Source organism: Geotrypetes seraphini, chromosome 3, assembly GCF_902459505.1.
Source record: "Geotrypetes seraphini chromosome 3, aGeoSer1.1, whole genome shotgun sequence".
Lineage (NCBI taxonomy): Eukaryota > Metazoa > Chordata > Amphibia > Gymnophiona > Dermophiidae > Geotrypetes > Geotrypetes seraphini.
The window spans coordinates 29,495,240-29,509,400 of NC_047086.1; the positions used below are offsets into that span (position 1 = coordinate 29,495,240).

The 14,161-nt window shown below is 44.3% G+C and overlaps 1 protein-coding gene across 2 annotated transcripts in view; it reads right to left on the reverse strand.

Annotated features, from left to right (window-relative positions):
• Nucleotides 1–14,161, reverse strand: part of MDN1 (midasin AAA ATPase 1) — a 943,760-nt gene that overhangs the window by 620,675 nt on the left and 308,924 nt on the right. For both annotated transcript variants that reach the window (XM_033936734.1, XM_033936735.1), the window contains exon 25: nucleotides 5,356–5,564. In XM_033936734.1, coding sequence (XP_033792625.1) covers nucleotides 5,356–5,564 — 209 coding nt within the window. The remainder of the gene's footprint in view (nucleotides 1–5,355; nucleotides 5,565–14,161) is intronic.

Below are 14,161 nucleotides of genomic sequence, written 5' to 3' on the forward strand. Positions count from 1 at the left end.
AGGTCACACTGCACAGAGCTTAAAAACCCAGCTGTTTGAGCACCGCTATAACATCACTCACAAAAGACAGGTGGATGTGCTTACTCGACATTGTGCAGAGAAGAGACATTCCTTTGAGAAGTTTCAATGTTTTGTATTAGGTCACATACCAGTGACATCACGAAGGGGGGATATGAAAACTATGCTTTACCAGGGTGAGCAGAGATCCATTTATTTTCTGAATACCATTTGGCCCAAAGGACTTAATCAAAAACTTTAATGGTGCGTGTTTATTAGTTTTTTGTTTTTGATTTTCAGCGTGTGGGCTCCGGCGGAAGTGATGTCATGAGGTATGGAGCTATAATCTGGGTGCCATTCTGAAGTAAAATTGTGAACAGAGCAGGAGAGAACGGGAGTTTCCCTGAAGCAGCCACTTGTTGGCGAAACAAGACTCTTGTTGGACATTAAGATCTGTTCCTTATCTTCATTTCAGTGCTAAGTATGCTACAGCAGGAAGATCAATGTGTTGGGTCACGTATTCTGTTCTGATTGATGACATCTATGAAGATAAGTGAAATTTTGCCTCTGGTTCTTTTTCCTTTTCCCTTTGCACAGTGGTGGGATTTTTCCTGTTTTGAAAAATTATATTTTTTAGTAATTGTGGAGTTTTTTTTCCTATGATACATAATAAGAACGGCTAAAAAAACTCATTGGGTTGCCGTCTGCATATGATATAAGGTTGAGGCTTTTTTTTCTCCACTTGAATTAAGGGCTCCTTTTACGAAGCCACGTTAGCAGCTTTAGCGCATGTGACTTTTTATCACGCGCTAATCTCTGCGCTAGCCGGAAAACTACCGCCTGCTCAAGAGGATGCGGTAGCGACTAGCGATTTAGCGCTCGTTAAACCGCTAACACGCCTTCGTAAAAGGAGCCCTAAATGTTTTTTCAGTGGGCATTCCCATCACTTGGCTAATAACATTTTTGTTTGTTTTGATATATACTCTGTTATTATTATTACTATTCTGGAGAGACATTTAAATACCTATGTGGCATATATGCACATGAGGCAAATCTCATTTGAAAGGAAGCATAGGATAAAGTTAAGAGGTGATAGGCTCAGAAGTAATCTAAGGAAATACTTTTTTACAGAAAGGGTGGTGGTCTGTGGTAGAGACAAAGACTAAGTTCACGAAAGTATGGGACAGGTACATGGGATTTCTTAGGGAGAGAAGGAGATAGTAGATACTGTAGATGGGCAGACTGGATGGGACATTTGCCTTTACCTGCCTTCATGCTTCCATGTTTATATTTTAGAAAGAAATTAACCCTTAGAAATGCAAGAAAACAAATCTGCCTGAACTTACAAAGAAAACTGGACGAGAAGGCATGGCTGAATCCACATAGGAAAAGCTAGCTACAGGAGCAGTAGAATTAAAGAAAAAACAAGTGTGAAACAAAGCTATAGCTACCTGCTCCTTGCATCCAGCCAACTGTTCTCACCATTGGGGTGACTCTCAAAAGGAGACTTGCCCAAGAGAGAAGTACATACAATGAGAGCCACGTAAAGAGCAAGCATAATATACACTTCTCCTTCTGAATCCACGGTTTCAGATCCGTAGATTCGGTTATACGCAAATTTTTTTTTTGGGGGGGGGGGCAGGCGATTTTAATTTTTTCGCCTATTTTTAAGTCTTACCTGGTGGTCTAGCGGGTTTTCGGGGCAGGAGCAATCTTCCTATGCTCCTGCCCCGTGCAGATCACTCATAGGAAATGGCTGCCGCGAGCTCCCATATTCTCTCGAGAGACTACGGAGTTCACGGCAGCCATTTCCTATGAGTGATCTGCATGGTGCAGGAGTGTAGGAAGATCGCTCCTGCCCCGAAAGCCTGCTAGACCACCAGGTAAGGTCTGGGACGACGGGGTAAGATAGTAGGGAGGCGGGGGTGGGTCAGAGCCAGCGAGAAGTTATTCGCAGTTTTTCACAGTTCACGGTCCGGCTCTGCACCTAACCCCCATGGATATGGAGGGAGAAGTGTAGTAATAGGTCATAAACCTACTTAAGCTTGGTATGGGAAGATAAAGAACAAGGTTTTTAGCTTGATACTTGGATGAATATATAAAGCTGCCAAGCAGCTCAGTGCTCATACACCTTCACACCACAAACATCCCTATAGTGCTAATATGGAAATATATGACCATCAGTGGAACAAGAACAAAATGTTAATCTATATACAGTGGTGCCTCGCATAACGGACGCCTCACACAGCGAACGCTGCGCATAACGAACTTTTTGTCTTGCTCCCTATAACGAACTTCGTTTCACACAACGAAGTCGCCCGAGGGGCCCGGGGGGGGGGCGGAACTACTCTCGCCGCTTCCTAATGTGAGCCGGGAACAGCAGCACCCTCCACCTTACCTTAGATGCCGAGTTTTCCGGCTTTCTTTTTCGGCCAGCCACACACTTTCAAAGAGCAGCACATGCGCGCATGCTCTGTTGTTCAATCTTCTCCTCTGACGCAACCGGAAACCGGAAGTTGCAGGAGAGGAGAACATTGATCAACTTCAGCAGCTGCGCGTGCACAGCTTTTTGAAAGCGTGCGGCTGGGTGAAAAAGAAAGCTGGCAAACTCTGCATATAAGGTGAGGTGGAGGGAGGGAAATGTAGGGCTGCAGAACGAATTATTTTGTTTTACATGTATTCTTATGGGAAAACAGGGCTGCAGAACGAATTATTTTGTTTTACATGTATTCTTATGGGAAAACGCGTTTCACACAACGAACGTTTCACATAACAAACTTGCTCCTGGAACGGATTAAGTTCGTTGTGTGAGGCACCACTTGTATATATAAAATCGGATGTATGTATGTATGTGCTGTGATCACGCAAAAACGGCTTGACCGATTTGAACGAAACTTGGTATGCAGATCCCTCACTACCCGGGATGATATGTTCTGGGGGTCTCGCGGCCCACCTGCACACGTGGGCGGAGCTACAAACAGATAATCGGATTTCACCCATTCATGTCAATGGAAAAAATGTAAAGAGCTGCCAACGCAAAAACGGCTTGCCTGATTTGAACGAAACTTGGTATGCAGATCCCTCACTACCTGGGGTGATATGTTCTGGGGGTATTGCGGCCAACCTGCACACCTGGGCGGAGCTACAAACAGAAAATCAGATTTCACCCATTCATGTCAATGGAAAAAATGTAAAACAGCTGCCAACGCAAAAACGGCTTGCCCGATTTGAACGAAACTTGGTATGCAGATCCCTCACTACCTGGGGTGATATGTTCTGGGGGTCTCGCGGCCCAACTGCACACGTGGGCGGAGCTACAAACATAACTTCAGATTTCACCCATTCAAGTCAATGGGAAAAATGTAAAAAGCTGTGGGACCGATTTGAACTAAACTTGGTATGCTGATCCCTCACCACCTGGGGTGATATGTTCTGGGGGTCTCGCGGCCCACCTGCACACGTGGGCGGAGCTACAAACAGAACATCAGATTTCACCCATTCATGTCAATGGAAAAAATGTAAAAAGCTGCAATTCTCACTGTGACCAATTTGGACGAAACTTGGTATGCAGATCCCTCACTACCTGGGGTGATATGTTCTGGGGGTCTCGCGGCCCACCTGCACACGTGGGCGGAGCTACAAACAGAAAATCAGATTTCACCCATTCATGTCAATGGAAAAAATGTAAAAAGCTGCCATTCTCACTGTGACCAATTTGGACGAAACTTGGTATGCAGATCCCTCACTACCTGGGGTGATATGTTCTTGGGGTCTCGCGACCCCCCTGCACACGTGGGCGGAGCTACAAACAGAAAATTTGATTTCACCCATTCATGTCAATGGAAAAAATGTAAAAAGCTGCCATTCTCACAGTAATTCACAAACGGCTTGACCGATTTGAACGAAACTTGGTATGCAGATCCCTCACTACCTGGGATGATATGTTCTGGGGGTCTCACGGCCCACCTGCACATGTGGGCGGTGCTACAAATAGAAAATCAGATTTCACCCATTCATGTCAATGGAAAAAATGTAAAAAGCTGCCATTCTCACAGTAATTCACAAACGGCTTGACCGATTTGACCGAAACTTGGTATGCAGATCCCTCACTACCTGGGGTGATATGTTCTGGGGGTCTCGCGGCCCTCCTGCACACGTGGGCGGAGCTACAAACAGAAAATCAGATTTCACCCATTCATGTCAATGGAAAAAATGTAAAAAGCTGCCATTCTCACTGTGACCAATTTGGACGAAACTTGGTATGCAGATCCCTCACTACCTGGGGTGATATGTTCTGGGGGTCTCGCGGCCCTCCTGCACACGTGGGCGGAGCTACAAACAGAAAATCGGATTTCACCCATTCATGTCAATGGAAAAAATGTAAAACGCTGTGGGACCGATTTGAACGAAAATTGGTATGCAGATCCCTCACTACCGGGAGTGATATGTTCTGGGGGTCTCGCGACCCACCTGCACACGTGGGCGGAGCTACAAACAGAAAATCAGATTTCACCCATTCAAGTCAATGGAAAAAATGTAAGAAGCTGTGGGACCGATTTGAACGAAATTTGGTATGCAGATCCCTCACTACCTGGGGTGATATGTTCTGGGGGTCTCGCGGCCCACCTGCACACGTGGGCGGAGCTACAAACAGAAAATCAGATTTCACCCATTCAAGTCATTGGAAAAAATGTACAAAGCTGTGTGACCGATTTGAACGAAACTTGGTATGCAGATCCCTCACTACCTGGGGTGATATGTTCTGGGGGTCTCGCGGCCCACCTGCACACGTGGGCGGAGCTACAAACAGAAAATCAGATTTCACCCATTCAAGTCAATGGAAAAAATGTAAGAAGCTGTGGGACCGATTTGAACAAAACTTGGTATGCAGATCCCTCACTACCTGGGGTGATATGTTCTGGGGGTCTCGCGGCCCACCTGCACACGTGGGAAGGGTGGGTTCACCCAAGAATGTATATGTTCTTGCTCCTGGAGGTGAAACTAAAAATGTTGTTTATAATCAATTTTTGTGTTAGTTGAATTGTATTCATTTTGTCAAATATTTCACATTATACTTTGAATATTTTACTTTTTATAAAGCTGTAACAAAATTATTTCATTCACCACTATAAAGTATCTTTATTTAAATCCATTTACAGTGTTATTGCTATAATTAAATACCCGTGCAACGCCGGGGCATCAGCTAGTAACCTTATATGTATTAAACCCAAAGTAAAACAATGTTTTCCAAAATAATTAGGCTCTGGTGCTCTAATGAACAAATGATTATCTTATTTTTTCATGACTTATTAACAAGCTAAAACTTTAAACATGTAAAGAGAAAAGAAATTGTCCAACCTTTCTACCCCCGTACATTCCCGGAGGATTCTGAGTTGCGAAGAGCATAAAGTGGGGATGTGCTTTCACTACTTCCTGTGTTTCTGTTATGAACAGCTCTCGATTTTCATCCAATAGTCTATTCAATGCCTCCAGCACATCGGTGGGAGCCAAATTCAGTTCATCCAAAATAACCCAATAGCCCTTTCTCATTGCATCAATAAGAACACCTAGGAAAAGAAAAGGAAAAAAACCTCTCTACTTAGCTATTAAAGCAACCTGCATATGCATCTCTTATAAAATACTTTCATCACACTTCAGGGATCTTTTCCCTTGAAAAGGCTTCCATAATAAAAAGTCTCCCCAGTGTCTACATTGTCATTTGCAGATTTGCACACAGATCAACAAGAGAACTATTTTATCATCAACTTCTATCAGATGATATATTATTGATTTCTTTTTTTTTCCAATTCTTTATTCATTTTTTCATCTTACATCAAGTGTACAATAATACATCAATTGAAACATACACATCACTTGAAATTCTTTTCTAATATTATCTTCAATATATAAATTAAGTCCCTTTCCCACCCACCCTTTCCACAAATATTATAAAACGAACATATCTTACATATAATAAATTGAAAACATTGATTTAACCAATAATATAGCTATATATCCCCTCTTTCCCAAAATTATAATTATAATTTTAGTGTAAAAAGGTGTCTAATCATTACAATATGTTATCAATGGTCCCCAAATCTTTTAAAAATTGTTATAGTTCCCTTTTTGTATGGCAATTATTCTTTCCATTTTCTATATGTGACATAACGAGTTCCACCAGAAAGTGTAATTACATAAGAACATAAGCAGTGCCTCCGCCGGGTCAGACCATAGGTCCATCCTGCCCAGCAGTCCGCTCCCGCGGCGGCCCAAACAGGTCACGACCTGTCTGAATCACCAGAAGGGGCTCCCTTGCCACCTTGGTTTCTCATTTGAAGTCCTATCTTCCCATCGGAGTCCTAACCCTCCGGTCTTACACATGCACGACCTGATTTGGTTTCTATACTTATTACCTGGTTAGCTTTCTATACTTGTGTTACATCCCAGCACCTCTCTCAGTATCCCACGATCCCTTTATCCCTCAGAAATCCGTCCAATCCCTGTTTGAATCCCTGTACCGTACTCTGCCTGATCACTTCCTCCGGTAGCACATTCCAAGTGTCCACGACCCTTTGTGTGAAAAATAACTTCCTTGCATTTGTTTTGAACCTATCTCCCTTCAGTTTCTCCGAATGCCCCCTCGTACCTGTTGTCCCCTTCAGCCTGAAGAATCTGTCTCTATCCACCCTCTCTATGCCCCTCATGATCTTGAAGGTCTCTATCATATCTCCCCTGAGCCTCCTTTTTTCCAGAGAGAAGAGTCCCAGCCTATCCAACCTCTCAGCGTATGGGCAGTGTTCCAGTCCTCTTACCAGTTTCGTTGCTCTCCTTTGGACTCTCTCAAGTACCGCCATGTCCTTCTTGAGGTACGGCGACCAATATTGAACGCAGTATTCCAGATGTGGACGCACCATCGCTCGATACAATGGCATGATGACTTCCCGCGTCCTGGTTGTTATGCCCCTCTTTATGATGCCCAGCATCCTGTTGGCTTTTTTCGAGGCTGCTGCGCACTGTGCAGATGGCTTTAGTGATGCATCCACCAGCACACCCAAGTCTCTCTCAAGACTGCTGTCTCCCAACAATGCCCCCCCCAATTTGTAGTTAAACAACGGGTTCTTTTTCCCTATATGCATGACCTTGCATTTGTCCACGTTAAAGCGCATTTGCCATTTGTTTGCCCAGTCTTCCAGTTTGTCCAGGTCCCTTTGTAGGTCCTCACACTCCTCCCTGGACCTAACTCTGCCGCACAGTTTGGTATCGTCTGCAAATTTTATAACCTCGCACTTTGCCTCCTTTTCCAGGTCATTGATAAATATGTTGAAGAGTAACGGCCCCAGCACCGATCCCTGTGGCACACCGCTTGTGACTCCCCGCCAGTCAGAGTATTGTCCCTTTACTCCGACCCTCTGCAGTCTACCCGACAACCAGTGCTCGATCCATCTGTGCACATCCCCTCCCACCCCGTGGTTCCACAGCTTCCTAAGCAGCTTTTCATGTGGAACCTTGTCGAAAGCCTTTTGAAAATCTAGGTAAATGATGTCTATAGGTTCCCCATTGTCCACCCGACTGCTTATTCCCTCAAAGAAGTACAGAAAGTTCGTTAAGCATGACCTTCCCTTACAGAATCCATGCTGGCTTGTTCTCATTAGGCCATTTCCCTCGATGTGCTCGCAAATACTGTCCTTGATCATAGCTTCCACCATCTTCCCTATAATTGAAGTTAGGCTCACCGGCCTGTAGTTCCCGGGGTCACCCCTCGATCCCTTCTTGAAGATAGGTGTGACATTCGCCAATTTCCAGTCCTCTGGTACCTCTCCAGTTTTCAAGGATAGGTTGCAAACATGCTGGATTGTGCCCGCTATTTCTTGTCTTAGCTCCTTTAGAACCCTTGGGTGGATCCCGTCTGGGCCCGGCGATTTGCCGCATTTTAACTGTCTATCTGTTTGAGGACATCCTCCTTACTTACCTCTATGTGTTCCAATTTTTCAGCCTGTTCCCCACTCATGAGCTCCTCTGAGTCCGGTATATTAGATGTGTCTTCTCTCGTGAAAACCGACGAGAAGAACGTGTTCAACTTCTCAGCTACCTCTTTATCCTCCTTAATCACTCCCTTCCTATCCCCATCGTCCAACGGCCCCACCTCCTCTCTCGCTGGTCGCTTCCCCTTTACGTAACTGAAGAATGCCTTGAAGTTTTTCGCCTCCCTGGCCAGCCCCTCTTCGTATTTCCCTTTTGCTTTTCTAACTTCTCGGTGGCATTCCTTTTGGCATTTCCTGTGCGCCTGGTGATTTTCCTCCGTTGGGTCCTTTTTCCATCTCCGGAAGGATACTTTTTTGTCATTTATTGCCCTCTTTACTTCTGCTGAGATCCAAATCGGGTCCTTTGACCGCTTGTTCTTGCCGCCTTTCCTGAAACTGGGGATGTACATTCTTTGTGCTTCTTGCAGGGTGTCCCTGAATAGGGTCCAGGCGCTTCCTACAGTCTCCATCCTAAGGATGTTTCTGAGCTTCCTCCCTACCATTTCCCTCATAGCAACATAGTTCCCTTTCCTGAAGTTGAGCACAGTTGTTGCGGTCTGGTGTTATCTTTCCAATTTCTGGTGATATGTTGAATGGCAACTCCTGTCATTATTAATAAAAGTTTATTATTAGTAGATGAAATTTGACTTTTTATTCTCATGGACGTCCCAAATAGAATTGTATCATAGGATAGAGCTACATGGTTTTCTAATAAAGAATTAACTTCAGACCAAATTGATTTCCAAAAGGCCATGATGCAGGGACAAAAATATATTAAATGATCTAGGGTCCCTGCTTCCAGATTACAGTGCCAGCATCTATTAGACTTAGAGCAATCCAACTTTTGTAATCTAACTGGGGTCCAAAATGCTCTATGCAAAAAAAATAACCAAGTTTGCCTCATAGATGCAGACACTGTACATCTCATTCTCCAAGATCAAATTCGTGGCCATTGAGATGCAGAAATTTGATGCTTAATCTCAATGCTCCAAATGGCTCTAAGACCGCTCTTTGGTTTTTTATTCATGAATCCAGATATCAATTTATACCACTGTGTGGTCTGGTATCCCAAGAAATCCACCTGAAAGCACAATAATTCCAGACTACAGTCAAATCTCAGTTTGCGAGTGTTTTGCAGAAGAGCAAAACACTCAGCAAACTTTTGACTCACAAACCGAGTGTTGACTCGATTTGCGAGCACCCCCTCCCCCTCCCGACAACCGGCATCGCTACCCCCCCCCCCCACTCGCAAAGGCCCCCTTGCTCCAACCGGCACCACCACCCCCCCACCACCCCCGGTCTGGCATCGGCCCGCAGGCACAGATCGTGCCGGTGCCTAGAAAATCTTCCGGCTTCTGCCTGCCTTGAGCATGCATCTGCACATGCTCAAGGACTTCTAATTCTCTCTCTCGCCGAGATTTTGTTAGAATACTATTTAGTTTTTTATAAAAGGACCCCTGAAAAAAACTGGTATCATACTCATTTGATAACAAACCACAGGCAGTATCATCATTTTAATAGTCTGGACTCTCTCCCACTAAGAAAGATGTAGAGGATTCCATTGCTCGCACATTTCTGTTACCTTCTTTATAAAAATTTTTCATTTTCCTTGACTGTGTCTTCTAGTGTGTTTTTTATTCTAATACTTAAATATTTTATTGCATCTTCTTTCCATACAAATGAGAATGAATCAAATAGTCCTTTAGTACAATGCACATTCAGTGGAAGAATTTCTGACTTGCTCCAATTTATCTTATATCCTGAAAACTTTCCAAATTTCTCTAACAATTCTAGTAAGCATGGAATGGTAATTTCAGGATTCCTCAAATAAAGCAGTATATCATCTGCATAAGCAAATATTTTATATTCCCAATCTGCCCGTGGAATACCCTGTATCCCCTTTGCTTGTTGAATGGCTAATAACAAGGGTTCTAAAACAATATCAAAAAGCAAAGGAGACAATCTTGCCTAACCCCCCTCCGCAAATTAAAGAGCTCTGATAAATTGTTATTAATGTATACCGTATTTTCACGCATATAACGCGCGCGTTATACGCGTTTTTACCTACCGCGCATACCCCTCGCGCGTTATATGCGTGAGCGCGGTATACAAAAGTTTTAAAACATAGTTCCCACCCCGCCCGACTCACCCCCCCCAGCAGGACCGCTCGCACCCCCACCCCGAACGACCGCTCGCACGCGCTCCCACCCGCACCCGCATCCACGATCGGAGCAAGAGGGAGCCCAAGCCCTCTTGCCCGGCCGACTCCCCGACGTCCGATACATCCCCCCCCCCCGGCAGGACCACTCGCACCCCCACCCCGAAGGACCGCCGACTTCCCGACAATATCGGGCCAGAAGGGAGCCCAAACCCTCCTGGCCACGGCGACCCCCTAACCCCACCCCGCACTACATTACGGGCAGGAGGGATCCCAGGCCCTCCTGCCCTCGACGCAAACCCCCCCCCCCCCCAACGCCCGCCCCCCCCCAAGAACCTCCGACCGCCCCCCAGCCGACCCGCGATCCCCCTGGCGACCCCCACGACCCCCCCACCCCCCTTCCCCGTACCTTTGGTAGTTGGCCGGACAGACGGGAGCCAAACCCGCCTGTCCGGCAGGCAGCCAACGAAGGAATGAGGCCGGATTGGCCCATCCATCCTAAAGCTCCGCCTACTGGTGGGGCCTAAGGCGCGTGGGCCAATCAGAATAGGCCCTGGAGCCTTAGGTCCCACCTGGGGGCGCGGCCTGAGGCACATGGGCCCAACCCGACCATGTGCCTCAGGCCGCGCCCCCAGGTGGGACCTAAGGCTCCAGGGCCTATTCTGATTGGCCCACGCGCCTTAGGCCCCACCAGTAGGCGGAGCTTTAGGACGGATGGGCCAATCCGGCCTCATTCCTTCGTTGGCTGCCTGCCGGACAGGCGGGTTTGGCTCCCGTCTGTCCGGCCAACTACCAAAGGTACGGGGAAGGGGGGTGGGGGGGTCGTGGGGGTCGCCAGGGGGGTCGCGGGTCGGCTGGGGGAGCGGTCGGAGGTTCTTGGGGGGGGCGGTCGTTGGGGGGGAGGGGGGTTTGCGTCGAGGGCAGGAGGGCCTGGGATCCCTCCTGCCCGTAATGTAGTGCGGGGTGGGGTTAGGGGGTCGCCGTGGCCAGGAGGGTTTGGGCTCCCTTCTGGCCCAACTACCAAAGGTACGGGGAAGGGGGGTGGGGGGGTCGTGGGGGTCGCCAGGGGGGTCGCGGGTCGGCTGGGGGGGGCGGTCGTTGGGGGGAGGGGGGTTTGCGTCGAGGGCAGGAGGGCCTGGGATCCCTCCTGCCCGTAATGTAGTGCGGGGTGGGGTTAGGGGGTCGCCGTGGCCAGGAGGATTTGGGCTCCCTCCTGGCCCGATATTGTTGGGGAGTCGGCGGTCCTTCGGGGGGAGGGATGTATCGGACGTCGGGGGGGGGCATCAGGCTTTCAGGATGGGGACAGACCTTCAAGGGGGGACAGTGCACGGAAGTCGGGGGGGTGAACGGAGAGTCGGAAAGTCAGGGGGGGGTGAACGGAGAGTCGGGCAGCATGCGCGGTATAATCGTGAGCGCGTTATACCAAAGTTTTTGTGCTTATCATCGTGATTTCTGCGCGCTATACCCGTGTGCGCGTTTTATACGGGTGCGTGTTATTTGCGTGAAAATACGGTAATCTTGCAGCAGGGGAGCTATACAACGTACGAATCATTTGTATAGATCCTGAACCTATACCAAACCAATCTAATGCCTAATACATGAAAGTCCATTCAACTCGATCAAAGGCCTTTTCCGCATCCAAAGAGACCATGAAAGCTGGATCATTCATATTTTTTGTTAAATTTCGCGTATGAAAAGCCAATCTAGTATTGTTAGAAGAATGTCTCTTAGCAACAAATCCTGTTTGGTGCATATCAATAATATAAGGGAGAGCCTTAGCCAATCGTAAAGCTAATATCTTAGCTAAAAGTTCTCCATCAACATTGATTAATGAGATAGGCCTGTAGTTTGAAACCAAAGTGGGATCTTTGTTTGGCTTTGGCAAAACAATTGTTAATGATTCTGTAATGCAACCTTTAGTCAGTTGAAACTGATATAAATTTAATAAATAAGGTAAAAGGGTACTTTGAAATGATTTATAAAACTCTACTGTAAAACCATCACCACCTGGAGCGGATCCAACTCTAAGAGACTTCAATGCTGTCTCTAATTCTTTTAATGACATAGGCTCCTCTAAACTTCCTTTTATATGTTCAGGAACCTTTGGTCCAATAATTAGATTCAAAAATTCTAAACCATCTTTTTCCCTATCACCATAAGGCTCAGAAGAATATAGATCTTTATAAAAATTTAGAAACTGTTTTAAAATATTTTCAATTTTAGTATGTGTTTCTCCATTTTCATCCTTTATTGCAATAATATTTGTTCTTCTTTTCTTTGCTTTAAGATAATTTGCCAATAATCTTCCCGCCTTATTTGAGTTTCCATAATACTGAGTTTGCTGAGAAAACAAATCTTTCCTTACAAATTTAGAAGATATCTCATTATATTTACCTTTTGCTTTTAACAAAGCCTGTAATGTGTTTTGCTCCCATTTATCAACTAATTTACTTTCCAAATGTTTAATTTCTTTTTCCAAATTATGAAATTGATTTTTCAGTTTTCTAATATACGACGAATATGAAATAATATTACCTCTCATAGTAGCCTTAAATGCATCCCATAACATTTCTATGTTAATATCTTATGAGGTATTAATGGAAAAATTAAATTATTTTTAATTTAAAATCTTTAAGAAAATTTGAATCCGCAATCAAAGTATTATCAAATCTCCAAGCAGACTTACAATAATCTTGCTCATCAGATTGTAACTTAATCCATACACCACCATGATCAGAAAAAAATGATAGGATCAATGGTAACTTTTGTCACTTTCTGAACTATTTGATTTGAGACAAAAATATAATCAATTCTAGAAAAAGACTTATGGACCTGTGAACAAAAGGAAAATTCCCGATCATTAAAATTAAGTATACGCCATATATCTATTAAATTACAAGATTGTGCCAAATTATCTAACCCTAGTGACTTCATAATTTTACTTGGTTTTTTTATCCATTAATGGATCCATTACAGCATTGAAATCTCCACCCACTATTAAATTAGAAGTAGCCAGTGGGAGTAATAATTGTTGTAGATTCTTAAAAAATTCCATTTGATTCGTATTTGGTGCATACACATTGAACAAATCCAAGGTAGTATTTCCCATGCTCATTTTTACATGTAGCCACCTACCCAAAGGATCCAAATCAATCATTGAAAATTAGCTGTACATTTTTTATTTATTAATATAGCAACCCCCAGCTTTCTTGCCAACTGAAGAGGCAAAAAAATTTTGGCAAACCCAACCCTATCAATGACAGGTGCGTCTCCTGTATAAAATATAAATCAGCCTTTTGCTGCTTTAGGAAAACTAACATTTTCTTCCTTTTTATTTGATGGTTCAGGCCATTGACATTCAATATTATTGATTTCTACAAAAATTAAGACAAATTAATAAGGCTTCCTCATAAGTGGTCTAAACAAGCACCACAAAGAAAGAAGAATCTGATATTTATGTGCAATTTTATATCCCAAATCGTCATTAATTACAGCTCTAAGCAGGTTACAAGCAGCATATTGCTACATAGGATTCTTTATAGAGTTAAACATGTTACAAAGAATTATACAGCTATAAAGAACAATGTATGCTACCAAAGTTATCAAATTATGCATACAGACTGAGGTAATATATCAAAGATAGCAGATGACCATTAACATTGTGAGATTAGTCAGATTGTGAGCCCACTGGGACAGACAGGGAGAAATAATTGAGTACCTGAAAATAAATCACTTAGGCTGTAAATGGACTATAAATACAAAATGAATAAATAATTTGTGTGACTTGTATTATTAGTCTGAGTCTCTCTGGACCCCTAACAGGGATTTCTTTAAAAAACATGTTTTTAATTGTTTTGCAAAAGTGTATATACTAAGGTTGCATGAATTATCATAAGAAATAATAATAATAATAATCAGTTTATATACAACAAAGCTGTAAAGTTCTATGCGGTTTACAATAGTTAAAAAAAAATAATAAAAGAAG